This window comes from Prionailurus viverrinus, unplaced genomic scaffold (genome assembly GCF_022837055.1).
Source record: "Prionailurus viverrinus isolate Anna unplaced genomic scaffold, UM_Priviv_1.0 scaffold_50, whole genome shotgun sequence".
NCBI classification, from domain to species: Eukaryota; Metazoa; Chordata; class Mammalia; order Carnivora; family Felidae; genus Prionailurus; species Prionailurus viverrinus.
The window spans coordinates 1,506,077-1,532,878 of NW_025927613.1; the positions used below are offsets into that span (position 1 = coordinate 1,506,077).

The 26,802-nt window shown below is 48.5% G+C and overlaps 2 protein-coding genes and 1 long non-coding RNA gene across 9 annotated transcripts; 2 read left to right on the plus strand and 1 right to left on the minus strand.

Moving 5' to 3' along the window:
• Positions 1-19,491, minus strand: LOC125159513 (uncharacterized). Its single transcript, XR_007149803.1, has 4 exons — positions 19,186-19,491; positions 18,192-18,271; positions 2,988-3,100; positions 1-646 (listed from the first exon to the last, which is right to left on the minus strand). It is a non-coding gene; the product is annotated as an uncharacterized LOC125159513 (long non-coding RNA).
• SELENBP1 (selenium binding protein 1) lies at positions 1,906-10,352 on the plus strand. The gene is made up of 12 exons (XM_047847986.1): positions 1,906-2,014; positions 4,415-4,471; positions 4,655-4,767; positions 5,025-5,210; positions 5,869-5,989; positions 7,141-7,323; positions 7,600-7,778; positions 8,203-8,281; positions 8,376-8,497; positions 8,765-8,857; positions 9,029-9,147; positions 9,353-10,352. Exons 1-12 carry the CDS (start codon positions 2,011-2,013, stop codon positions 9,513-9,515), a joined length of 1,419 nt encoding a protein of 472 aa, XP_047703942.1. The 5' UTR covers positions 1,906-2,010; the 3' UTR covers positions 9,516-10,352.
• On the plus strand, positions 18,702-25,277 carry RFX5 (regulatory factor X5). 7 transcript variants are annotated; one of them, XM_047847979.1, is made up of 11 exons: positions 18,703-19,163; positions 20,034-20,162; positions 20,393-20,426; positions 20,860-20,942; positions 21,195-21,314; positions 21,522-21,641; positions 21,785-21,866; positions 22,125-22,326; positions 22,567-22,667; positions 22,813-23,117; positions 23,148-25,277. In XM_047847979.1, the coding sequence occupies exons 1-11, from the start codon at positions 19,030-19,032 to the stop codon at positions 23,806-23,808; spliced, it is 1,971 nt and encodes a 656-aa protein (XP_047703935.1). In that variant the 5' UTR covers positions 18,703-19,029; the 3' UTR covers positions 23,809-25,277. The 7 variants fall into 7 exon arrangements, with proteins under 7 accessions (XP_047703939.1, XP_047703941.1, XP_047703935.1 ...); XM_047847983.1 differs by having other exon boundaries at positions 18,702-19,163; positions 20,337-20,426; positions 21,763-21,866; positions 22,813-25,277; XM_047847985.1 differs by having other exon boundaries at positions 18,702-19,163; positions 20,034-20,152; positions 21,763-21,866; positions 22,813-25,277.
• Positions 25,278-26,802: the final 1,525 nt, after the last annotated feature.

A 26,802-nucleotide genomic window follows, 5' to 3' on the forward strand; every position in this document is an offset into this window, starting at 1 on the left:
AGATCGTGACCTGAGCCAAAGTCAGACAGTTAACCGACTGAGCCCCCCAGGTGCCCCAGAACTTTTGACAAGGGGGTGAGGATGGGCTTTCTTTCTCTTTCAGATCTTGGTTGTAAGGCTATTTCAAGCCCCAAAGCAGGAAAGTAGAGGAGGTATGAGATGGGGTCCAAGGAGGAGGAGGAGGCCAGAGGCGCAGGCTGGAGGCAGGGTGAGGAGAGACAGCCAGCAGATGGGGAGGCCAGCCCAGGCGAAGAAGCAGCCCCCTGGGCCACCCCCTGGGGGACAGCTGCACCCACAGGGCTGACTGTGGCACATGCCTGGCTGATGGCGTGATGGTGAGGACCCAGATGTAGGAAAGAGTCAGGGGAGTTGAGTGATATTGAGGAGAAGGGGGTAAGGGCAGCCACAGAGCATCTCCCTCTGGGTGCTCCCTTACCCATGGGAACCAGGAGGACAGATGCCCATCATCTGTCATACTGCAGCCCAGCTTTGTTCTTCCTTTCACTCCGGTTTGGAAACACCATGGATCTTTCCGCCGGCAGTCTCGAGACCAAACTTCGTCCCTTTCACTATCCAATAAAAACTTCACCCCATAGCTTTCATCCAAGATGAAAGTGGCTTCTGTAGACGCCGAGTCAGCAGGTTCCTAGAAGAAGCAAATGTTACCCCTGTCAGGCAGCCAGGTTTCAGGAAAGAGGGCCCCTTGACTTCACGATGAAAAACAAGTGGGGTGGGTTCCCTTGCCCAGCCCTTCGAACCCGGGCCTCTCTGGATTGGGGCAGCCCCAGAGAGAGTTAACAGATCAGGCCTCAACCTTGCCTTGGTTCTTCAGCAAGCACCTGTCATTTGCTTGACGGCTGTGTGGCACGTCCCTGAGACCCTGTACTAGCAGGCTAGGCAGCCCTGGTAGCATTGAATCCTCCAGCTGGGGGACTCCTTCCTTCCTGGATGAATGGAACCCTGAGAGTCTTCTGACTTGTCACAGGCCAGTTAGGGACAGTGACATCATGCTGGACTGCTCTGGGGCCCTGCTACCCACCTAGGGAGCTGTATGAGGTACCCAGCCCAGAGATGGGGGGGAGCACTACACTTCCACCTGCCGGGATTTATGAGAGTAATGAGCGTGATAATGAGTGCTGCCAATTTTCCTTCCACTTCAAAGCTCAACAGGAATACACAAGTCAGGAGAAAGTGAAACCTGGACATGGGTCCTAGTTAACCCTGGTTCCTGTCAGGGCGGCCATGGCAGGAGGACAGGGTGGGCAGTTTGGGGGTGGGTAGGACTGTGCCTTTTGGAGTCTGGACGTCTGGAATCAGAGGGCAATCTTAGGAGAGAGCTGACCCTGACTGTGAATAGGAGCAGATGGGCCCACGGCCCTGTGTGGAAACAGACCCAAGTACAGAGATGAGCACTGACACAGAAACATGTGCGCTCATACACTCGCGCAAACACACACACTCACGCACACAGGCACATATGCATAGGCCCACACAAGCAACACTCCGGCAGGCACAAACTCACTTAAGTACACACAGACATGCACAAGTCCAGACACACAGGAACACTCACACGAGCACGTATGCACACACAAACACACACACACACACACACATACACACAGGCATACAGGACTGTGCACATACACAGAGCCACAAAGTATTCCCAGGCACCCACAAGAGATACACACACAGGTACAGTGCATATCTGCAAATGCACAGGCTCCTAGCACACACGCACGCGCACACACAGATACACACACACCCTGCAACTCAAACAGCAGCCTCCCAGGCCATTTGAGAACGTCCTGGCCAGCTGCCCTTGGTGGTTCACCCTGGGCTGCAGCCGGGGCCCTCCCCCTGCCCCGCCCCGCCCCCCAATTGGTTGTATAAATTTCTTCCCTTTGCTCCTTCCCAGGCACAGCGGCACAGCGTGCCTCGGACACCAGCCCGGCCTCTGTTTCTGCTCCCTCCTGACAGGCCAGTCAGGATCAAAGCATACCAGCAAGCAGCATGGGTAAGGAGGGGGCTTTCTGACAACCAAGTGCCACCCACCCTGCCACAGGAAGTGGCAGAAAAGCTAGGTCGGGAGAGCTGGGGGGGGGGGGCAGGCGCTGGACTCTGCTCCACTGGTGCCACCCCACCCCCACCCCTGCATCTCCCAGCTCAGCCAAAGTTTCTAGAGGGTGCCAGAAGAGGAGGGTGGAGGGGCTGCGGAGATGGGTGGCCCTGGACCCCCACCTGGCTTCTCAGCTGCAGCCCAGGCGCCTTTCTGCAGCTGGGAATATCTGGTGGGGCGGGAATACAGTGGGAGAACCTTTTGTCCCCGGCCTATCACCATAGGTGAATGACAGTCCTGATTTCAGCCCTGGGCCAGCTTCTTACTCCAGGAAGTAGGGAGCCCAGGCCTTTGGGGACAGATGGCTCTCCAGCCACCCGGAACCTGATCACTCTGGGACGGAAAGCGGAGCCCACACTCGGCCGCTGGGCGCCTATTCCAGTGCCTCCCACCCCTCAACCCACCCCCCAGTCCCCAAGCCCTCTTGTTCCTCACTCTCAGACTCCTAGAAGCTCCAGTGAGCTACCCTGTGTTCATCCTAAACCCACAGATGTTCAGAGATCTTGCTTAAGATGCTTAAGACAGGGCATTGTTTCCCAGAAAGAACACTGATGCTCCTGGGGGCCTGGTGGGTGCATGGGCCTGACTGATTCTAAGAACTGCTGGGAGGGGGTGGGGACAGGGACAGGAAGACAGCACAGCCAGCAACACCTCCCTCACACCTTTATTTCTCTCTCCGTTCAGCTTTGCGGGTTTTGTGTCTCTGTCTTGAGGTCTTGGGAGTTTTGAATCTCCTTCTGTTCTGTGTTGGGCAACCTCCCTCCCCTCTCCCTCCCCTCCTGTGCCAAGCCCTGGCACAAGTCCCCTTAATTCCTTTGGACTGGACCTCTCACCCTGCCACACCCACCCAGCCCTCTCTATGAGCACCAACCACTGCCTGGGATTTCTGTCCCCAGCTTCTGGCACAGTCCTTCCCATATTTATACAACACTTCTCCTTTAAAGTACTTCTGAATACATTGGCTTATTTGACCTTCATGGGCACCTAGAAAAGAAGGTAAGATATTATTACCCGCTTTTAGCCAAAGCAGGGGAGAGAACATGAGAGAACAGACATCAGACCTGGAGCTTGAAACCAGGTTTCCGCATTCAACAATGCTGTTGCTGCCACCTGGGCCTCCTAAGTCACTTGGCTGCCATGAGTAGGGGACCTGGCTTCCCGGCTGAGGCCCGGCTGAGGGCCTCCAGGTACCATGGAGGCTCAACTCTGGCTACTCCTGCCTCCCTACTTGTGGCCCCCCAGCTGTCAGGGCAGTGGCCAGACCGGCCATGGGCTGCAGCAAGGAGGCAATGCCCCAACCTGTGATCTCCACTCCGGGATTTCTTTCCTCCTACAGCTCCCTTTGTGCTAGTCCTTCCTCTCCCTCCTGGTCAGGCTCCAAACCCTGATGCCTGACACCTGGTCCTGGCAGCCCTCCTTCTCAGAGACTGATGTTGGTCCGGTAGATCCATGTGGCTTCTCTTGCCAGACTTCAGGGACAAGGAGGGCCACACCCTATAGCTCTGGTAGGTGGGCCTCTGAGCCCTCCAGAGCAGGACCAAACACCTAACGTTACAGATGCAGGAAGTGGGTGACACCCGGGGGTAGAAACTGGTCTCTGCACATCCAGGTGGTAACAGCTCTGTGGCCCCAAACTTCAGCCTCAGATCCTTACCAGACCTTCGGAGAAGTAACCCAGGCTTTGGACAGCAGCCTGGGGTCAGAACCCAGAGGGGAGAAAGGCAGGAAGTGTCCCAGACCCTGGCAGAGACAGCTTTCTGGGAAGGGAGGTGAACAGGCACCACCCTCACTCGCTGAGGAACAGCCAGGCTTTGATGGGCTCCTGTCAGGCAAGCACAAGCTGCATACTTCACTCATTGTACCTTCTTGTTTCCTTCTAATAAAAGCCAATCGTGGTATTCTTATTACTTTCTTTTTACAGATGGTGTGGATGTTGAGGCTGGGGAGGTTAAGTAACTTGCCCCAAAGCTCCCATGGCTTGGAGCAAGTCCCAGTGAGCAGCCAGGACTGGGACGCAAGTCAATGTCATAGCCATTGTACCGCACAGCCTCTCCTGCCCCTCTCCTGGGTCCTGCTTGAGTGTCTGTCCACCTTCAGGTCATACCTGTGAAGGCTCTTCCTGCCACATGCACACATGCATCAGGGTTCTGAGGGCCAGGGAGGATGGTGGCAGTGACAGGGCCAGAGTCAGGACAGGACCTGGGCCAGCACGTGGTGAGATATGTGTTGCCACAGGTAGGGAAGGAGCCTTGACCCTGCAGCGAGTGACAGAGCCAACCTGCCTCATTGTTTTCACAGCTACAAAGTGTGAGAAGTGTGGACCGGGCTACCCTACCCCTCTGGAGGCCATGAAAGGTAAGTGTGCAGCATCTGCCAGCCTGTGCCCCCAGAAGGGAATTGTGCAAAGCCATCACCCTCTACTGATCCCACTGCCGGTGAGGGCAGGAGACCTAAGGCCTCAGCCTCGGGCATGCCCAGCTCCGTGCCCGTCATTCCCCTCCACCCTGCCATCCCCACTAACTGCTTTCTACCCTTTAGGACCCAGGGAAGAGATTATCTACCTGCCCTGTATTTACCGAAACACAGGCATTGAGGCCCCGGATTATTTGGCCACCGTGGACGTTGACCCCAAGTCTCCCCACTATTGCCAGGTGAGGTGCAGCTTGGGCACTGGAGTACCCTGAGTCCCCTCTCTAGCCCTGGCCCCGGCAATGCCCTTCCCCAGCCGCATCCTTCTTCACCCTCCTTGGGTACGGTTGTACAATCTGTTCCCTGCACAAGGGCACCCCCAAGGTACAGGACAACGATGAACACCAGCCTGTACTGTGCTGCCCAGCCCAAGTGGGTCCAGGGATCCCAGTGGCATGGTCTGGGTGAGCACCACCTCCTGCCCCCTCTCCCATCCTAGGTCATCCACCGGCTGCCCATGCCCAACCTGAAGGACGAACTGCATCACTCAGGATGGAACACCTGCAGCAGCTGCTTCGGGGACAGCACCAAGTCCCGCACCAAGCTGATGCTGCCCTGTCTCATGTCCTCCCGCATCTATGTGGTGGATGTGGGCTCCGAGCCCCGTGCCCCAAAGCTACACAAGGCATGTTGCCTGCCTTTGTTGCTCAAGGATCTAACGGACACGCCACTCTGGGCACCCTCCAGGCCACAGGCCACCCCCAAGCCAGCTGCCTTCAGCTCTTGCACAGTGTCAGGGCTCAGCAGCAGGGGGAGGGGGCGGGACTTCAGAGGAGGGTTACCAAGGCCTGCGGGTGGTCACCATATAGAATCATGGGGGTGGGCACCAGAGGGGTTGGGAGGAGCTTTTTGTTTTGACTCTGAGAGAGTGAAGGAGCCCTTTTTTCCCCCAGCCAATTATGAGCCGAGGACTTCCCTCAGGCAGGAGCCTCTAACCACCCCTCCCAACACGTGGTTGAGTGCCATCTTTGTGCCTTGATGCTGGCGATGGCCCAGCAGGGGAGGAGCTTCTGGTCTCACGGACTCATGGGTGTCTTCAAGACAGATAATGGGAGAGAAGTCAGTGCTTTCTGCCTGCGGAGTTAGTCTCTCAGACTCTCCCTTGCTGCTCTGCAGAAGCTACCAGACTGAATCTCTGCCATATTCCCCCTGGGAAAATTGTGTTCATATCTTAAAGGAAAAGATATGATGGTGTCAGCAGATAGGAGTGGGGGGATGGGGGAGTCACAGGTGGGTCCCCCCAGCCCTATAACATTCCGATGCCATTCCTTACCCATATCCAGGTCATTGAGGCTGAAGACATCCATGCCAAGTGTGACCTGGGCTACGTCCATACCAGCCACTGCCTGGCTAGCGGGGAGGTGATGGTCAGCTCCCTGGGAGACCCCAAGGGCAATGGCAAAGGTACCTGTTGGCACTGTAGGCACATCTGTGGGGAGAACAGCTCCCAAGCTGAGACAGAGGGATAGAATGACCTTCCAGGGAGAACCAGAGGGCTGGGTCTTATCCAAAATTTAAACTATAGTCAAGGAACTTCAGTCGTTTCAATGATTTCTATAAAGATGAAACTTGAATGACAAATTCACTTAGAAATTACAGTCAGAACAGTGTACTATGTTCTGGGGGACTATGACATGACCCCGGAAAACACAGACATTTAATATCAGCCTTTACGAATTCATGGGCAAGTCTCACAGTCCGTGGGGTCCTTAACCTTCACATCGGCACTCTCATTTATGGTGCTGTCTTAGCTAATACTTATACAATGTCTCCCGTGAGCCAGGTACAACCTATGAGATAGGTGTGCCTAGCATCTCTGTTTTCCAGATGAGAAAGCCGGGGCACAGGCTGGGTAAATAACTTAGCCAAAGTCATACAGCTAATAAGCTGTAGAGGCAGAACTCAAACCCAGCAGTGTGGTTCCAGAATCTATGACCTAATCACCACACTGAGCTGTTTCTCTCTGAACCTTACCTATTCCATCTGAGGGCTTGGAGTGGGACACCAGTTCCTTCTCAGAGGTAGGAGGAATGTGGCCCTCCTAGGTTTAATACCACTGAGGAGTTGACATCTAGTTGTATTTGCAAAGGACTATCAAGGCGTCATAACACACTAAGCAAGGGAGGACATGTTAGGCATTCACAGTGAATAACGAGTATATGCAATTTGTCTGCTCTAAAAAAAATACAACTTAGTGAGCAGAATGGAGCCTAGCCTCTGGAAGGGAGTCCACACTGAGAGAGAGGCTGGGCAAGAGAGCCACAGCCTTCTGAGTCCCAGACTCTCGGCTCAAGGGGACAGAAATGTCCCCTGTGGTCTAGGACCGGGATGAAGTTGACGGGAGGTAGGGGCACCAGAATGAGTCCCCACCTCCCACCTGGTCCCCTGGATGGAACCATTTGGGCACCTGAATTGAAGGAGCTAGCAAATCCAGGGGGAGGAAGGGGCACCATGAAATGGACTTGCAGCCCCTTGGACGTGCCTGGGGGCAAGGGTTGGATAAGGCTGGCATCTCCACTGTCGCTACCTGCCACTTTACTTCCTTCACTGTTCAGGGGGTTTCGTGCTGCTGGATGGAGAGACATTCGAGGTGAAGGGAACATGGGAACGGCCTGGGGGCGCTGCACCCATGGGCTATGACTTCTGGTACCAGCCTCGACACAATGTCATGATCAGCAGTGAATGGGCGGCTCCCAATGTCTTTCGAGATGGCTTCAACCCCGCTGATGTAGAGGCAGGTGAGACTTGTCCCCCACAGGCCAGTAGGAGCCTGGGCACACACACCCCTACTTTCTGCTTGAAACCCCTCTTCAGGTCTCCTACTTCTCTCCTGTGAACCCGACTCTTGGGGTGATTGATGGTATAGGACTCGCTGAGTACTCCGGCTTGCTCAAGCATCCTTCTTATCCCTCCAACCGGTTTTTCAACCTTATGCCCTGGGTTGTGCCCCAGCCTTCACTCATGCTGCCCTGCCCTGATCCTGAGCCCATCCTCTGGCCCCACCCCTTCCCCAGGGCTGTATGGAAGCCATTTACACGTGTGGGACTGGCAGCGCCATGAGATCGTGCAGACCCTGCCCCTGCAGGACGGGCTCATCCCCCTGGAGGTCCGCTTCCTGCACAACCCAGACGCGGCCCAGGGCTTCGTGGGCTGTGCCCTCAGCTCCACCATCCAGCGCTTCTACAAGAATCAGGTTCCTCGTGTCCTCTGGCCCTCTCCTCCCAGCCATCCATAGCCATGAGGCACCCCTCTCTCTAGGGCTGACCCAAGCCCCTCTGCCTGGCTCCGCTAGCCCTATTTCTCCAGGAACAAAAACCAAGGCCGCTTGTCCCATCTCTCTTCTCCCCTGAATCCTAAATTCCTACTCATTCATTCAAAAAACGTCTGTGGGCTTCTATGTTAGGCACTGTGCTAAGTGCTAGGAATGTAGTGGTGAAGGAGACATCATCCCTACCTTAAGGGTCTTGCACAGGAGTTAGATCCAAGTGGCAAGAGGGCCCTCCATCTGCTGTCTCACTGCAGACAGCAGGCCCTGGGGAGACCCAGATGCAACCCCAAGTCCCCAATCTAACAGGCTCACCTCTCTGCCTAACCCCACCGTCCACCTCCCGATGCAGGGAGGTACTTGGTCAGTGGAGAAGGTCATCCAGGTGCCCCCCAAGAAAGTGAAGGGCTGGATGCTGCCCGAAATGCCCGGTGAGTGTCCAGGGGACGTTGGGAGTCAGAAGGCTGATTCCTGGCCCCGGGGAACAAAAGTCCTTACAGCCTCTGAATGGCACCCCTGCCCCAGGTCTGATCACCGACATCCTGCTATCTCTGGATGACCGCTTCCTCTACTTCAGCAACTGGCTGCACGGGGACCTGCGGCAGTATGACATCTCTGACCCTCAGAGGCCCCGCCTCACGGGACAGGTGGGGTGCTAACACGATGGGGGAGAGAGAAGGGGGAGGAAAAAGAAGGCTGGGGATGAGGTGGACGGTAGGAAGTGGCTGGGGGATGATCAAGGAGGTTCAGGAATAGCAAAAATGCAGACTGAGGGGTGGCACAGGCCAGGACTGTGGGCAGCCATGGCCACAAGTGAGGGAGTGTGAGCACGCTGACTGAGGCACCCTGCTCTTCCTGCGATGTCCTCACCTCCCACCACCGTCCTCCTTTCTGCTCCATATCCCCCCACCCAGCTCTTCCTTGGGGGCAGCATTGTTAAGGGAGGGCCCGTGCAAGTGCTGGAGGACCAGGAGCTAAAATCCCAGCCAGAGCCCCTGGTGGTCAAGGTGAGGATCTACCCCCAACGTCCACCCCTCACCCGCACACCCCCACCCTCCACTCCAGCTCATGGGTACCCTCATATCCATGCTGGAGAAGTATGGGGTGGGGGCATGCTCCATGATCCCTCTCCCAGGACCCGCGTGTTATCACGGGCCCTGACCCCTGATTTTCCCAAGGGGAAACGGGTACCCGGAGGCCCTCAGATGATCCAGCTGAGCCTAGACGGGAAACGTCTGTACGTCACCACATCTCTGTACAGTGCCTGGGACAAGCAGTTTTACCCTGATCTCATCAGGTGAGAAGCAGACAGCCTGGGCTCCCCTCCCCAAGTCCTCCTTTCCCAGAAGAGTCTGGTTTCCTGAAGACTCCTTGGGCACCCCACCCACCTCCACCATACGGGCCCTGCTCCTTTCTTAGGACCCACCCCTGCATCACAAACTCTTGGGGGAAAGGGATGGCCACCCCTGACCTCTTTCTTACTCCCTCCCTCTTTCTGCCAGGGAAGGCTCTGTGATGCTGCAGATCGATGTAGACACAGTAAAGGGAGGCCTGAAGTTGAACCCCAACTTCCTGGTGGACTTTGGGAAGGAGCCCCTAGGTCCAGCCCTGGCCCATGAGCTCCGCTACCCCGGGGGTGACTGCAGCTCTGACATTTGGGTCTGAAGTCCACCCCGGGTAGCCCCATCCCACATCTGAGCCCTCACTTCCTCAGACACCTGGCTTCATGCTGCTCCCTCTTGGCCCCCACGCCTTGGCAGATAGTCCCACCAAAGCCAAACAGAGGCTATTGGGACGTATTGAGTGGTGTCTTCATTTACTGACTACCTGTTGCATGTTGCTCACTGGCTGTTTTTACACAAACTCTTGGAAATTGCTTTACCAAGAAATAAACTATGGAACCTATTTCTTAGATCACCTTGTCTTTGGGGGCACAGTCTGTGACCCCGCTTCTGCTGATCCTTTGTATCTTGTATGGGAAAGTCCTGACGAGGACTCCGGGGGACTGACTAGTTCACACCAGGGATTACAACATGATACTGAAGGTCACCAAATCTCACTTCTATGGCCAGACAGAATGTGAAGACTTTGGAGGTGCTTGTCACAAGGAGACCTGAGGGGACAGAGTGTCTACTGGTGTTCCTAAACTTCACTATTTTTTTCAATCCATCCTCCACAGCCTGGAGGCTTTTAGGCCCCCTCTCCAGGATGGGGCCTCCTGCACTTAACCTCAGCATGAACATATGTCACATTACATTGAGACTACCTGCTTATTCCCAGCACCTGGCTTGTGCCTTAGCACAAAGAATGCTTTACTGAACAAATGAAAGTAAGGAGGCATGTGTGACGCGTGACTTATGGGGGCCTTGGGATCTAGTGTGTCTTACTAGACGTTTCTCTCCTAAGTTTGTCCCCTGTCCTTTTCAATGACCAAACTGCTTCAGAAAGAAAAAGGATCATATCGTTCTACATCGTATTTAAATATTTCTAAAGGTCTGGGGCACCTGGGTGACTCAGTCAGTTAAGCGTCTGACTCTTGAGTTCAGCTCAGGTCATGATCTCATAGTTTGTGAGTTTGAGGCCAACGTCGGGCTCTGTGCTGACTGCGGAGCCTGCTTGGGATTTTCTCTCTCCCTCTCTCTCTCTCTGCTCCTCCCCTGCTCTCTCTCTCAAAATAAATAAATAAACATTAAGAAAATTTCTAATACTTTTAAAGGCTTAAAATTCCATTCAACAAAATGAGCCTCAAACACTTACCATGCCAGAATCTATGAAGACTACAGGGGTTATATCTAAAGGACATGGGACACATCTGACCAAAGACTTGTATCTAGAATACAAAGCTCTCAAAATTCAACAGTTAAAAAAAAAACCCAAATTCCAGTTTGAAAATGGACAAAAGACGTGAACAGACATTTCACCAAAGAGGATATAAAGATGGCAAGAAAGCACATGAAAAGATAATCAACATTACCAGACATCAGGGAAATACAAATTAAAGCCATGTGATATCACTACACACCTATCATGATGGCTAAAATAGAAAATAGTGATAATACAAAAATGTTGGCCAGGATGGGGAAAAACTGAATCATTCAGACATTGCTGGTGGAAGTGTAAAACTGTACAGCTACTCTGGAAAATACTTTGTCAATTCCTTATAAAGATCAAACATGGGGCACCTGAGTGGCACGGAACCTGCTTGGGATTCTCTTTCCCTCTCTCTCTGACCCTCCCCAGCTGGCACTGTCTCTCTTTTTCTGTCTCAAAAAACAAATAAATAAACTTAAAAAGGGGCGCCTGGGTGGTTCAGTCGGTTGAGCAGCCGACTTTGGCTCAGGTCATGATCTCCCGGTCTGTGAGTTCAAGCCCTGTGTCGGTCTCTGTGCTGACAGCTCAGAGCCTGGAGCCTGCTTTGGATCCTGTGTCTCCCTCTCTCTCTGCCCCTCCCCCACTCATGCTCTGTCTCTCTCTCTCTCTCTCTGTCAAAAATAAATAAACATTTTAAAAAGAAATTAAAAATAAATAAATCAATAAACTTAAAAAAAAAAAAGACCAAACATGAGTGGGGGGAGCTAAGATGGAGGTATAGTAGGAAGACCCTAGACTTGCTTCATTCCTTGAACACGGCTATGTAACTGTCAAATCATTCTGAATACCCAAGAAATCGACCTGAGGACTGAGAGAACAAACTGTACAACTAGAGGGAGAGAAAAGGCCACGTTGAGGAAGAAGGAAGCAAAGTCACTGTAAAAGACAAAATAATTCTCAGTCTGAAGCAAAACAACAACAACAACAACAACAAAATTGAACTTTTGGGCATATATCCCAGAAAACTGAAAATGTATGTTCACACAAAAATCTGCACACAGTTGTTCATAGCAGCTTTACTCGTGACAGCCAAAAACTGGAAACCATCCAAATGTCTTTCAGTGGATTAATGGTTAAACTGCTATATCCATGCCATGGACTATAATACTCAGCAATAAAAAAGGAATGAACTATTAGTACACGCAACGGTCTGGATGGATCTCAAGAGAATTATACTGAGTAAAAAAAAAAAAAACAATCTCAAAAGGTTATAGATATTATGATTCAATTTATATAACATTCATGAAATAACAAAAGTATAGAACTGGAGAAAAGATTAGTGGTTTCCAGGGGTCAGGGATGGGACTGGGTGTGTGTTGAGGGGGGATGGCTATCAAAGAGTAGGATTCTTTTAGTGATGGAACTGTTGTGTATCTTGACTGTTGTGATGGTTACACAAATCTACAATGTGATAAAATCGCAGAGAACTAAATATGCATATACGTACATATAAGTGAGTGTATGTAAAACTGGTGAAACCTGAGGAAATTTGGTGAGTTGTATCAATGTCAGTCAGTTTCCTGGTTATGATATGGCACTATGGTTATGCAAAGTGCATCATCAAGGAAACTGGGTGAAGGAAGGGTACATGAGATCTCTCTCTCTCTATCTGTATTATTTCTTGCAATTATATGTGAATCTACAATTATCTCAAAAGAAAAAATAACACAGAAGTCAACATGAAGGAGCTTCCACTGGCCAAAGATGGGACAATTAGAGTTTCAAAGAGAACAATAATTGAAATAGATTGAAATATACTATGTTAAAATCCAGAAGTTCATAAAAACACACATAGGAAAACTCTAATTGGTCATGTTTGAAAGATACTAGAAAACCATCTTGTTATTCTGAAAACTGGAGAACAGAGAGAAAGAATCAAGTATTTATCTTGCTTTTCCTCAGGAATCCACCTTAGGACAACCAAATAGTTGATGAGGAAAAGATCTTTAAGGAATTTCAGCTAGTACATTAAGAAGGAATGATAGAATTTGGATAACACCAATTTGTAACTTCTAGTGACAAATGAGCCTAACCAGTGGTCACCAGTAGCTGCTAAAACCATTAAATGAAACACCAAAATGAAATGTTATAATGGATAGAGCTGACCAGCAAAACCAGAACTCACTAATCAACCTGCATCACAAAAAGAGTAATGACCAGGCATTATGTGCTACCTATGAAGTATTCTTGCCAAAACATCAAAATGAATCTGAACAAGTCTCTAGATCTCACAGTCGGTTTACAGGAAATATAGGAGACAGAAGAACAAGTTTCAAAAGCTTAAAAACATTACAAAGATGCAATTGTAAAAATGAAGAATGCGGGAAATTCTACAAAGCAAATGACTTGTTTCCTCAATGAATAAGTTGAAAGAGGGAGGGTATAGTTTAGAAAGATTTAAGAAACACATCAACCAAAACTAAATGCAACGTTTGGATCTTGTTGATACTGATTTGAACATAACAGGAAATACATTTTTGAGAAAATTAGAGAAATTTGGACACTGACTGTTCAATGATAATAACTTATGTTTAAGTTTTTTAGGCATGATAATGGCATTGGGACTATGTTTAAAAAAAGTCCCTTTTTTTAAGTTATATTGAAGTATTTACATGAATACTAAGTTACTTACAGATGTACTGATATAATGAGCACCTCTATTAAAATGACGGGGAGCAGGTAAGTTGGAGAGTGGAGGAGGTACAGATAAAACAAGATTGACCAGATGTTGTTAATAATTCTTTTTTTTAATTTTTTTCTAACATTTATTTATTTTTGAGAGAGAGCACAAGTGGAAGAGAGGCAGAGAGAGAGGGAGACACGGAATCCAAAGCAGACTCCAGGCTCACACAGGGCTCAAGCTCACAAACCATGAGATCATGACCTGAGCCAAAGTTGAACGCTTAACCAACTGAGCCACCCAAGCGCCCCTCTTGTTAAAATTCTTAAAGTAGGGTGATAGGTATAGGTATGCAGGAGATTATATACTTCCTTCTTCTTTTGTATGTTTGAAAATTTTTCATAATAAAAACTTTTTAAAAATTCACCTGTATCCTAGATCTGTACTTCTGATCCTATATCACTAAAACAGAAACTCCAAAAAGAAGATAGTACTTCCTGTCACAGATGACCTAGTCACCAGCGGTATGTGACCCAAATCTTCCCTAATCCCTGCTGTACCCACCCTGACAGGACCTTTGTCTGTTGTACTCACAAAGATACCACCCCATGCCCCTACACCAGACTAAGGGAGCAAGAATACCAAAACTGAGCTTAGCATGTCTTGAGTCCAATGTATCATCTAGGGGCTCCTGCTAGCACCATGGTCAGCTCCACAAGTTGGTTTATGACACCATCTGGAAAGTTCTAGAGAGTTTGCTGAGCTCAAGGATATGCCCAGAAAAGCTGTAGTCCCAGGCCACCATGTCAAAGAGTATGACAGAGTTCTGGAAGGTGTCCACTCATCATTGGTCTCTTTAGACGGATTAGACCTCCTACCCATTGTAATTTGGGTAAGTCTTTCAGGACAACCTCAGGTAATTGAATTTATCTTAGTGAGGATCACCCTCCTTCTTGCATCTTCCAAAGTTGATTGCCTGGCTGCATGTTCTAAATATCTGCTCCTGGCCATTCTCTGGCACCCTACTGGGAGTCTCTTTCCTGACTTACTGATTTTTGAGGCCTAGCAAACTCTCTTCTCTAAACACTACCTGACTTAGAGGAATATGTACAACATTATGTTAAGTAAACAAATTAAGTCACAGAGTTATATATATAAGAGAATAGTATAACCCCATTAAAATTTTTTTTAATGTTTATTTATTTTTGAGAGAGAGAGAGAGAGGGTGAGCAGGGGCAGGGCAGGGGCAGAGAGAGAGGGAGACAAAGAACTCAAAGTGGGCTCCAGGCTCCATGCTGTCAGCACAGAGTCCGACGTGGGGCTCAAACTCATGAACTGTGAGATCACGACCTGAGCTGAAGCTGGATGCTTAACCAACTGAGCCACCCAGGCGTCCCTATATTCCCCATTTTTAGGAAAAAATTGAACAAAAACCTTGGATTGGGTGGACCTAGGTTTGTAAGAACATGAAATGGGTATGGAGCATACTTACCAGAATGTGTTGTCCTAGAGGGATGAGGGTTATGTATGAAATTTCTAAGCTGTTTCTAGAACTAAGCAGGAAATATAAAGGCATAGTGCTCCAGTCATCTATCGCTGGGTAACCAACCACCCCAACACATAATGACTTAAACCAATGGCAACACTATTTTTTCTCACAAATTTGTAATTTGGACAGGTCTCTATGGGGACTCCATTCAGTGTCAGCTGGAGCAGTTTAAAGACTAGAGGCTAGAATCATCCAGTGGCTCACTCACTCCATGTCCAATGATTGATGCTGGCTGTCACCCAGGACATTGGCTGGGGTTATGAGCTACACATGGCCTTTCCATGCGGCTGCTTGGCTTCCTCACAACATGGTGGCTGGGTCCCAAGGGTGAGTGTCCCAAGAGACAGCAAAGAGGAAACTGTACCAGCTATTCTAACCTAGACTTGGAGGTCACACAGCATCACTTTCACTGCATTCCATTCACTGAGATAGTCACAAAGGCCTTCCCAGATTCAGGGAGACAGGAAATAGATTCCATCTCTTGATGGGGAAGTGGCAAGGTCCTGGAATAGTCTGTGAAACCAGCAATACTGTTGTGGCTGCATTTGGAAAATACAATCTTCCATATGTAGACACAACTATTTTAATTAATGAAACTTAGGGTGGAAAATGTTCAGCATTGGATAGCAAAACATACTACATAATTACATTAAAACAGTGTATTATTTGGGGCACCTGGGGGCTCAGTCGGTTGAGTGTCTGACTCTTGATCTCAGCTCAGGTCTTAATCTCAGGGTTGTGAGCTCAAGCCCTGCGTTGGGCTTCACGCTGGGTGTGAAGCCTACTTAAAAACAAACAAACAAAAAAACCAGTGTGTTACAGGTGGAGGAATAGACAAATAGAGTCAATAGAAAAGAAGAAGGTCCAGAAACAGACCCAACTAAAAAAGGGAACTTAGCAGGCACCTGGTGGCCCAACTGGTTGAGTGTCCGACTCTTGATTTTAGCTCAGGTCATGATCCCAGTGGAGCCTGCTTGAAATTCTCTCTCTCTTCCTCTGCCCCTCTTCCCTGCTCATGCGCTCTCTCTCTCTCTCTCTAAGATAAAAATAAATAAATAAAATAAAAATAAACATAAAAAAAGGGAACTTAGCACCTGATAAGAGTATGAAAGGAAAGCTATAACAAGAAGGAAATGAGGGGCGCCTGGCTGGGTCAGTTGGTGGAGCACGCAACTCTTGATCTCTGGGTTGTGAGCCCTAGTCCCACATTGGGTATAGAGATTGCTGAAAAAAATTAAGTCTTTAAAAAAAAGAAGAAGAAGAAGGAAATGATAAATATTTTGAAAAGACTGTCCGTCTATTTGGAAAACAAACAAATTAAATTAGATCCTATGGAAGACATTGTCGATTGGCTCTTGAAGAAACATTCCCAAAACTCTTTTCCCTTGCTCACTGAAGGTAAGTTATATCTTTACTTTTATGGTAATAATTCTATTACTCTTACTCTTTACCACATATGTATTTATCCATAAACAATATATTATGCAGTTTTGCCTGCCATCAAATTTTGCAAATTGCATCGTACTGTATGTTCTCTTCCGTGTTATAGTTCTTTCACGGTTTCTAAAGATTCGTCCTTGTAGATGCATGTGGCTGTGGCTCATTCATTCCCACTGCCCTATGACATTCCATCGTATGAATATACCACAACTTTTCACTCTACTATTGATGGACATTGGGGTTCCCAGGTTTTGCTAATGCAAACAGTGAAACTATAAATCCTACTGCCTCTGTCTTCAAGGCATGTTTGTAGGAGTAGGATTGTTGAATTATAAAATATTTCCATATTCGACATTATCAAACTCTTTCAAAATGATTACAGCAAACCACGTCCCCACCAGCAGTGGGTGAGGGCTCCTCTGGGCCCACAGCCGTGTCAGCTCTCAGCATTGGCAGACTTTGGAATTGTTGCCAGTTTAGTGGGTATGAAATGGCATCTTATCGTGGTTTTAATTTGGAATTTCTTGATTACTATAGAGAGTGAACAACTTTTCATATGTCTATGAACCATTTCTGCTTCTTTCTTGAAATTCCTGTTGATCTTCTCTGCCCATTTTTTGATTTGGCTATTTATCTTTTTATTTGTAGAAGGCCTTTATAAATTCCAGATAATAATCCTTTGTCAGTTATATGTCTTGAAAGTATCTTCTCCCAACGTGTGGCTTGATTTTATATACTTTTCATAGTGGTTTTAAAAATAAATTTAAGTTTTTAATATTAATGTATCTAAATTTATCCATCTTTTCTTTTATGGTTTGCTTTCACAGTACCTATCGGCTAGAGTTGCTATGAGATAAAGTGGCAACATCTGGGAGGCCCTTAGAGGAATCCTCGGCACATATTAAACTCTATATAAGTTCTTGCTATTACTGTGGTGATGCTTACCAGATAATTTTTATTGTTACTTCTCAGGGCAAGGTACATCATACCTCATTCAGCTTTATATCCCTAGCCCTTAGCGCAATGCCTGGCATAAATGAATACCTGCCTTTTTTCCCCATCTCAAGTCTCTCCCCCTACACAACCTCACCTTCTACAGTGCTGTCAAAATAATCTCCTTTACAGAGCTATGATACTTTTTCTCTCTTTCCTGAAATTTCCATTTATTCCCCACCACCTGCGAATTCCTAAGCTGGCATAATTTATCCCAAACTCTTTTTCCAATCAAGTGCTCTATATTTCCCTTCATACCAAACTGTGGTGTTTGGGGGTACCTTTCCATCAGTCTATATCCATATTTGTATATGAATATCTACGAATATGTATCTACACGGCCTAGGACAGTGTTCAAGAGAATGGGCTCTGAAGGCAGACTGCTTGCCTTTGGATTCTGATTCCAGCACTTAACTACATATGTAACTGTGGACCAGTCCCTTCACTTCTCCAAATCCCAGTTTCTTTGCCTGGAAAACGGAGGCGGTAAGTACCTTCCTCAAAGAGCTGCCAGGAGCATTAAATGAGGTGTTTAGCATTTGGTATGGTGTCTAGCACACAGTAAACATCAGACACATTTTTGCTGTTATTAGAAAACCGTCTTGCCACTATATCCTTATTCCCCCAAACTGCAATTCCCTGGGTTCTCCCAGTACCCACAGAAGCTAGTAGTAGATAAATGGAGGCTAAAAAGGGCAAAGGTGACAAGATCAGGCATCATTGCTGTCCTCCTTACAAAAGTACACTGATGATGAGACTAGAGAATGTATGAGAAGTCAGGACTCCAAATACAGTTTTAGGTGTATCGTATCTGTTGTGCCAAACAAAATACATCCATTCAAAAAATCGTTAACCTGCAGTCCCTTACCTTTGAAACTAGATGCAAAACTTAGTCCTCACGTGCATTTTTCATAGCAGAGGGTCCACTGCTTTCATTTGACTCGCGATCTAAACAAAGCCTTAACCGAAAGGTTAACAACCCATGGCCTATTCAGCACAATGTTCTCTTCAAGAGTTCATGTGGGCATCCAGCACCCCCTGGGGGTGTCAGTCAAAATTCCAGTGTTCACCGAGTGCAGAACTACAGGTATGCAAATACATTAGCATCTCTTCGGAAGGAAATAAAATACCCACGGGAAACCAAGAAACGCTTGGCATTTTAACTTAATGTGGTACAGCTGCTGAGATTTTGAGGCCTCCATCAGAGAGCAACGTGAGCCCGTGTTTGCAGATTTGCTGTGAATGCCTGTAGGCTGTGTTGAGGGCGGGGGTCGGAGGGTGGGGTGTTCAACTTATTTTTCATCAAAAGGAGGTGGTGTGAACTTTCAGCGAACCTCCATCACTATTACCCATAATTTTCCAGTTATGTTATCAGCCACTGATTCTTTTCTTCCAGTTGCTCTGATAACCGAAGGCAAAACTGAAACCCTGAAGACGAGGGCAAAGGAAAAGAAAGCTCCAAAGGGAGCCCAGCGCCCGGCCTTTCGTCCTGCGGTCCCTTTAAGAGAAGAACCTCTCGGGACCGGCAGTCCCAACCGACCCCAGTTTTAACCGAAACCTAACCCGGACTTCCCCTCTTCACTCAAATAAGACCAACTTTGGATTTTCCCTCCCCTATTGACCAATCAGAATCTGTTACCAGGCAGACTTTAGCTGCCGCCGGTGCGAGCCCGGCGCCTTCTGTCTCCGGGTGGCCGCAACGACCAATGAGAGAACAGGCCGCGCGAGTCTCTAGGCAGATCGGGACTGCTCCAGCCACTCAGAAAAAAGAAAATAAAGCAACGCACGAGCCCGCTGGGCCAGGACCGTGGGGCTGGGCTGGAGTGAAGGTGGCTACGAGGTAGTTTCTCTTTCTCCCTTACCTTTATTGTTGCTTGTGTTGGAAGGCGACTGTTCAAAGGTAGGGAGGGGGCAGTATGAGTTGGGAGGAGAGCAGAAAAAGATTGTGGCCGTATTTTCAACAGCTCCTTCGCCCATGTGCACGTGCCCCGAATCCGGGACCCCGTTCCCCCAACCGGGTTTCCTATGCCCAGCCCAGGAGTTCGCCCCCCTGAAGCCTCCCACCTTGCAGCAACGCGGGATTGAATGCAGGGGGAAGGGAGGGAGGTGGGGGTGCGCCTCAGGATGGGAGGTTGAGGGAGATGACGTAGGGACCGGCGACGTGGGGAGGGGGAGCCGCGGGGGAAGCCGTGGCGAGATTAAGTAATGAGAACTTGGGCCCAGTTTTTTCCAAGCCTGCAAGGGCAGAGTATGTTCGTATCCTTTCTGACCTCCCAGGAAAATTCAGGCGTGAGGAGAATCGGAGAACTTTGTTTTGTGGTGGTTCTTGTTTTTGGTTTTTTAAGGGGGTGAGGGCGGGACGGGGCCAGAGGCAGAAATGGACATTTCTAACGTGGATTCCCAACCCGCCTATCTCTTCCTGTACAGTTTTCCACACTCAGGAGACTGCAGGAAGCGGGGAGGGGGGGGGGGAGATAGAATGGAGGTGGCAGAGATCTCTTTGGGTATATATGGGCCTGGAGAAGTAATGGGATCATTTCTAATTTGGGGAGAAGGCAAGTGGTGAGAAAAAAAGACCACTGAGGACATTCAGAGGCTTTCTGTTTCTCTGTGTTTCTGGGTAGGGAGACGAGGAGCGCCTGGGGAGCGGCGGGGTGGCTCCAGGGGAAGGGAGGTTGAATCTTCCTGTCGTGTCTCCTCTCAACTCTAGCCCTCATGCCGGGATGGCAGAAGATGAACCCGACGCTAAGAGCCCCAAGACTGGGGGACGGCCCCCCTCAGGTAGTGCTGAGGCGGGAGAACCCACCACCCTTCTTCAGAGGCTCCGAGGTACCATTTCGTAAGTACTCCTCACCACCTCCAAGTCTTGCTCCAGAACCGTAGCACTTCACTTCCTCTGTAGATGAACTGCCTCTCCCTGAGCAAGTGCCTGTGAGCACTGGGAGATTCTCCCTCATGGTAGCCGTTGCTGAGCACCTGCCAGGCCTCTCAGCCCTCTTCCTCTCCCTAACAGTAAGACACCAGGGAAAATCTTGTGTGTGACCTCCAGCTTTCTCCTCTCCTCCACAGCAAGGCCGTGCAGAACAAAGTCGAGGGGATCCTGGTGAGTGTTTTCGGGAAGAGGGCAGTAGAGAGATGGAGTTGGTGCAGCAGGGAGGAGGAGGAAGAGGGTATGCCTAAGTGAAAGGTTTCTGTGGGACAAGCAGTGTTGTCTTCCCCGTCAGAAGATAATTGGCTTTGCAACTTGCTGCCAGTTTGACCTTGAGCATCTTAGTTCATCTCTCTGTGACCTGTGGTATAGACACTCAGTAGGAATAAAATCAAAGCCGATCCCCTCCACTCCCCTCTCACCATGGTAGCTCACCTAGGTGCCTCTCAGATAGAGTGAGAACCCAGCACCAGATCATTTCTAAGGTCCTTTTTCACTCTGACAGTCTCTAAGGCAGCCCAATTTGGGGGGAAGGATCAGAAGATCCTACCTTGGGTCCTTCTTGGCCTTATTTTTTTTCCCTTGCCTCTGTTCCTCCCAACCTCAGCAAGATGTACAGAAATTCTCAGACAACGACAAGCTGTATCTCTACCTTCAGCTCCCCTCAGGACCCAGTACTGGAGACAAAAGGTAAGTTTGGTGTTACAATTGAAGGCGTCAGAGGTTCTGGTTCTTAAAGGAAGGCTCACTGAGATGGGGCTGGGTGACTAGGAATACTCATAACCGCTTGATAAAGAAGGAAATGTGCTGTCCTGGTTTACCTGGAAAAGGTGGATTCCGGGCCGAGTGATTTGGTCCATCACTGCTGAAGTGGTAGTCTGTTGAGAACCACAGCAACTATTAGGATCTTAGTAAGGTGTGTCCCTTTTACTTCTCTTGCAGCTCAGAGCCAAGTACACTTAGCAATGAGGAGTACATGTATGCCTATCGATGGATCCGCAACCATCTAGAAGAGCATACTGACACCTGTTTGCCAAAGCAAAGTGTTTATGATGCCTATCGGTGGGTGAATGGGGGGCTGGGGTGTGGGTTGGTGGGCTAGGACTACTCCCTCACTCCTGGAGAGCTCCCTGCCTTGATAGAGCCCCACTGACTTGTTAAGGGGTTTCTCATACTTGATGCCAGGGACCCTCCGAATCTACCCATGATTCAGATACTCACTGGTGTCTAAGTATCTTCCCTCTTTGCCCCCTCCCCCCACTTACTCAGGAAGTACTGTGAGAGTCTTGCCTGTTGCCGCCCACTCAGCACCGCCAACTTTGGCAAAATCATCAGAGAGATCTTCCCTGACATCAAGGCCCGAAGGCTTGGTGGCCGAGGCCAGTCCAAGTATCCTTGAGTGGAGAGGTTGGGGCTGGAGGATGGACCTGGGGAGGAAAACTTAGGGTGTGGAGGGCCAGGAGTAGAAACAGCCTAACCTTCCCACGGGGCTTGGAGATCCCCGTTGTTGGCTGCTCTTTAACTTGTCTCAGATATTGCTACAGTGGCATACGAAGGAAGACCTTGGTGTCTATGCCACCCTTACCTGGACTTGACCTGAAGGGCTCTGAGAGTGTAAGTAACAAACAACCCTCCGATTGCATTCTTCTCTCCGAAGTGGAGGGTGACACAGCCTAGGTCATTCTGCATATAGTTTCTGGGTGTATAGGATATTCCCTTTACCTACCCGATGGCTCAGGCAGACGGTGAAGAGAATTTGTGGGTTCCTGTGGCGAGCTACTCCCATTTGCAGTCTGGTCTTGCTGTGGTTGACACTGGTGTCTGAGAGGGGCCAAGGTGGGGTGTGATTGGGCATGTCCTTCCCCACTGCAGCCAGAAATGGGCCCAGAAGTAACCCCAGCACCCCGGGACGAACTGGTTGAGGCAGCCTGCGCTCTGACCTGTGACTGGGCAGAACGAATCCTGAAACGATCCTTCAGTTCCATCGTTGAAGTCGCCCGCTTCCTCCTGCAGCAGCACCTCATCTCTGCCCGGTCTGCTCCTGCCCACGTACTCAAGGCAGTGGGGCTCGCTGGTGGGTGGACCATCATCTCTCAAGTCCTGAGAAACTCTCTGCCACTTTCAACTTCATAGGCCCTCCCACCTGCTAGGGTAGAGACACCTTGCATTTGCTTTCTATTTCTAGTGGCCCTTATAGGACATTAGGTCATGCCTTAGACCACCTTCTTCCGACTTCTCCACCAGTCAGAGTTGCCTCACTTGTCCATTGTTTCCTCCTCGCCCTCGCCTTACTACCTTTCCTGCACCTCCACAGACGACGATGAACATGCCCCTCGGGAGCGGTCTTCTAAATCCAAGAATGGTGTCGAGAGCCTAGAGGGTGGAGCCCACAAGAAACCAGAGAGACCAGCCCAGGTAAGGAAGTTGATGCCCCTGACCTTGCTGCCCTGGGCTGGGGGCTTTTGGTATCCCTTTCCCCATATTTTCTCACCCTTCTATGCCTGTGTTGACTCCAGTGTCCAGTCTTCCCACTTAACTGTGTCCTCTCTTTACCTTTTAGCCACCTAAGGAGCCGGAACCCCGGGCTGGGGCTGGCCCTCCTGCACGTGGAGAGCGGAAGAAGAGTGTAGTGGAGAGCCCAGCCCTAGCAGCCAGTAACCCACAGGTTAATGCCCTGGTGGCCCGGCTGCCTCTGCTCCTTCCCCGGGCCCCTCGCTCACTTATTCCACCACTCCAAGTCTCTCCCCCCATCCTGGCCCCCAAGCTTTCTTCAGGCCCTCTGAAAGTGGCTCTGCCCAGTAGGGCTGGGGGACCCCAGGCAGCTGTGCCCATCATTAACATGATCTTACCAGCTGTTCCTGCTTTGCCTGGACCCGGGCCTGGGCCTGGGCCTGGGCCTGGGCCTGGGCAAGCCCTACCTGGGGTGCTCGCTCAGCCACGAGGCACAGAGAACAGGGAGGTAGGCATAGGTGGTGACCCAGGACCCCATGACAAAGGTGTCAAGAGATCAGCAGAAGTACCTGTGAGTGAGGCCATTGGGCAGGATCCACCAGCTAAAGCAGCAAAGCAGGATATAGAGGATACAGGAAGTGATGCCAAAAGAAAACGGGGGCGCCCTCGAAAAAAATCAGGTGGAAGTAGGGAAAGGAACTCTACCCCTGACAAGTCAGCAGCTGCCGTGGACTCTGCCCAGCCCTGCCGGTTACCACGGGAGACATGGGCCTCTGCAGGGGAGAGCAACTCTGCCAGAGGGTCAGGGAGACCAGGGCCAGTGGGAGGGGCTGAGAAGGGGATGGTGCTTCCCCGGGATCAGGAAGATGGTGTTGTTTCCAGAGGAGGAAAGGGCCCCAGTTCCCGGCATGCCAAAGAAGCAGAAGATAAAATTCCTCTGGTCACCTCAAAAGTGAGTGTCATCAAGGGCAGTAGAAGCCAAAAGGAGGCTCTTCCAAAGGGAGAGGTAGACACCGCAGCACAGGGTAATAAAGACTTAAAAGGGCACGTGCTTCAGAATTCCTTATCCCATGAAGGGAAAGACCCCCAAGCAACACCCCCTTGATAGGTACGTGGGGAAAAGTGTTTATATTCACATTAACTCTTCCTGCCTAGTAGAGGCCCTTCTCTGCACTTGCTTCTCATTTGGCTCTTCTTTTCCTAAGGCAGTTCATTCTCCTGTAGAGACTGCTGAGGCCCCCTTGTCTTACACAGTGTCTGGCTCCTGCCTCTGATGTTTCCAGCTCAATACCCTTGGCTTTAGAGTCCTTGATAAATGTAGTGACTGTCTTACCTGGATCTCTGCTATCCTGTGGGAGGATAGGGATGGAGTAAGTATGATGAATGTATCGGCTAGGAATCTTTCGGTTTTAAATCAAAGAAAACCTTACAAACTGGCTTAAAAATTAAGACTTCCTGGCTCACGTAACTGTGAAGTCCAGAGGTAGTACTGGCTCCAGGGAGAGCTGATGCAGTGGCTCAACCCGTTTCTAAATACCTGATCTCCCCCCCTGCTGCTGCCTTCTATAGGATCGTTTTAAACCTGGGCCACTTCATGGCTGCCAGCACTCCTGGGATTACACGTTTTCTCATTTATATCCAACCTGAAAAGGGAACATCTTTGTGCCAGGAATCTTAGCAGAAGCATCAAGATTGACTCTGATTAAGCCATCCTGGGTCACATGCCCACCCCTAACCAATCACTGTGGCCAGAAGGATGGTATATGCTAATTTGTTCATTCTACATCGGGGAAAGCCTGGGATCAGCCTCCTTAGAATCACAAAGGTCTCCAAACGGGCAGTTCCTGGGGAGGCAGCTGACGCGGGCCACACTATAAAGTACATGTGGTTTTAGCTTGCTAGGTTGGGATCGGCTACACCTGTTTCCTTTTTCCCCTCCCTGTCTTGCATTTTCCTTACTGCAGCTATAATAATAGCCTCTTTCCTCTGGTAGGCTCGGAAGGAATGAGAGGGAAGTCCCTCTCCTTTAAGGACTCTCTTTGGTCTCATTTAGATGATACTTCCTACATTTCAGAGATGGAGATCCTTCCCTTTCCTGTTTCTGAATGTTTTTTCCTCATTCTGCTTCCCTACTCATTCTGCTTTCCCGACCCTACTGCCAGCTTTCACCAAGTGGAGTGAAAGATGAACTTCTTAGCCATTTTATTAAATCCATTCTGTATCCACCAGGTGTCAGTCTCTTGTCATACATGTGTCAGGACTTAGCCAGGATTGTGGGGTTTAGGCTAGGTGTGTGGAAGGAGGTAGCTCTGCAGATCAGCACCAATAGGAAGGGAACCCAGACCTTATGTTCTCCTTTGGAAAAGCAGTAAACCAATATTTACTGAGGACCTACTTTGTCTTCTGCGTAGGGTAGCTTCTGTCAGGGAATCTGGTTCTGCCCAGGAAATAAATTTTCTTTCAGGGAGACTTCATTTCCACCACAGCATATTTTTTAAAATTATAATATGTAATATTTGATATATATAAAGAATATATTTAACATGAATAAATTATGAAACATAATTAAGTGAATACCTTTGACCCATCACTCAAATTATACATTAAAACATTAGAAATACCATTGAGTTTCTTGTGTTCCTACCCTGGCCTATTCTGCTGCCTCTCCCCGGACAATAACCACTGTCCTTAACTTTGTGTTTATTAGTTACCTACATACACACACACACACACACACACACACACACAAATATATGTGTATCTCTATATTTAACCATATACATATAATATTCTTTTAAAATATTCAGTTTTGCTTTTTTAGCTTTACAAAAATTTTGTACTCTAATAGTCCCCTGCAGTTTTTCACCTAACACTATTTTTAAGATTCATCTATGTTGTAAGTAGCTATAATGCTCATTTTTCACCTGTATTCTACACATTTCACCTATTACTGGACATTTGGGTTGTTTCCATTTTTTTGCTATTACAAACAGTGTTGCTGTGAACATTCTTGTACCTGTTAGTGCCTTTTTTTTTTTTTTTTTTTTAAGTAAGATTTCGAAAAAAAGGTTTCTAAGATGGTTCATTTGATCTGTGCATCCTCTGAGTTGGGAACTGTTCCCTCTCATTCTCTGAAAGAGTTGACATCAGATCAGTAAAACTCAACTGTTGAACCATTTTTGCCTGGCATTCCTTTTTGGGAAAAATTTTAACCATTGATTGGACTTTCTATTTTTTGTTGAGTCAATTTAGGTTAAGTGTTTTTTTTAGGATTTTGTAATTTCATGTCTTTTTTTTTTAATTAAAATTTTTCGGGGCGCCTGGGTGGCGCAGTCGGTTAAGCGTCCGACTTCAGCCAGGTCACGATCTCGCGGTCCGTGAGTTCGAGCCCCGCGTCAGGCTCTGGGCTGATGGCTCGGAGCCTGGAGCCTGTTTCCGATCTGTGTCTCCCTCTCTCTCTGCCCCTCCCCCATTCATGCTCTGTCTCTCTCTGTCCCAAAAATAAATAAACGTTGAAAAAAAAAAAATTAAAAAAAAAAAAAATTTTTTCCTTTTTTTTCCCCCCTGTGCTCTCTGGGTAGTCATGTACTTTGTTTTTCATTTCTACTATTTACTTTTACCTTCTTTTGCACCAGAAATTTGTTATTTTACTTATTCTACTACTTTTGGTTTTGTTGATCCTCTCCCTTATGTATTGTTTTCCATTTCATTAATTATGGATATTATCTATAGTATTTCCTTTTTTCTGCTTTCTTTAGATTTAATTTTATGTTCTTCCATAACATCTTAATTTTGACACCTAACCTAATTTTCAAGCTGTTATTTTTTTCTACTGTAAGTTTTTAAGGACCTGTTTCCCTACATCCCCCCAATTTTTCTGTTGTAAATTACTTTAATTATAACTTAGTCCTAAGATATTTAAATTACCTTTATGATTTGTGATTTATGAATTATTTATAACAATTTTTTGAACTTCCAAACATCTGAATATTTAAAGTTTTACCGTTTTGATACCCACTTTCAACTTTAATCATTTATACTCAGAGATGTGGTACCCTATGATGCTAAATTTTTGAAACTTGTTGGGTTTGTTATTTTG

Excerpts from the sequence above, each read along its gene's own strand:
- RFX5 (XM_047847978.1), top strand. The coding sequence starts at position 19,030 with ATGAGAGAACAGGCCGCGCGAGTCTCTAGGCAGATCGGGACTGCTCCA. Across the intron at positions 20,943-21,194 it reads CCCAGTACTGGAGACAAAAG|CTCAGAGCCAAGTACACTTA; the intron begins GTAAGTTTGGTG and ends CTTCTCTTGCAG. Across the intron at positions 22,327-22,566 it reads CAAGGCAGTGGGGCTCGCTG|ACGACGATGAACATGCCCCT; the intron begins GTGGGTGGACCA and ends GCACCTCCACAG.
- SELENBP1 (XM_047847986.1), top strand. Across the intron at positions 8,282-8,375 it reads GATGCTGCCCGAAATGCCCG|GTCTGATCACCGACATCCTG; the intron begins GTGAGTGTCCAG and ends CCCCTGCCCCAG. Across the intron at positions 9,148-9,352 it reads TTTTACCCTGATCTCATCAG|GGAAGGCTCTGTGATGCTGC; the intron begins GTGAGAAGCAGA and ends TCTTTCTGCCAG.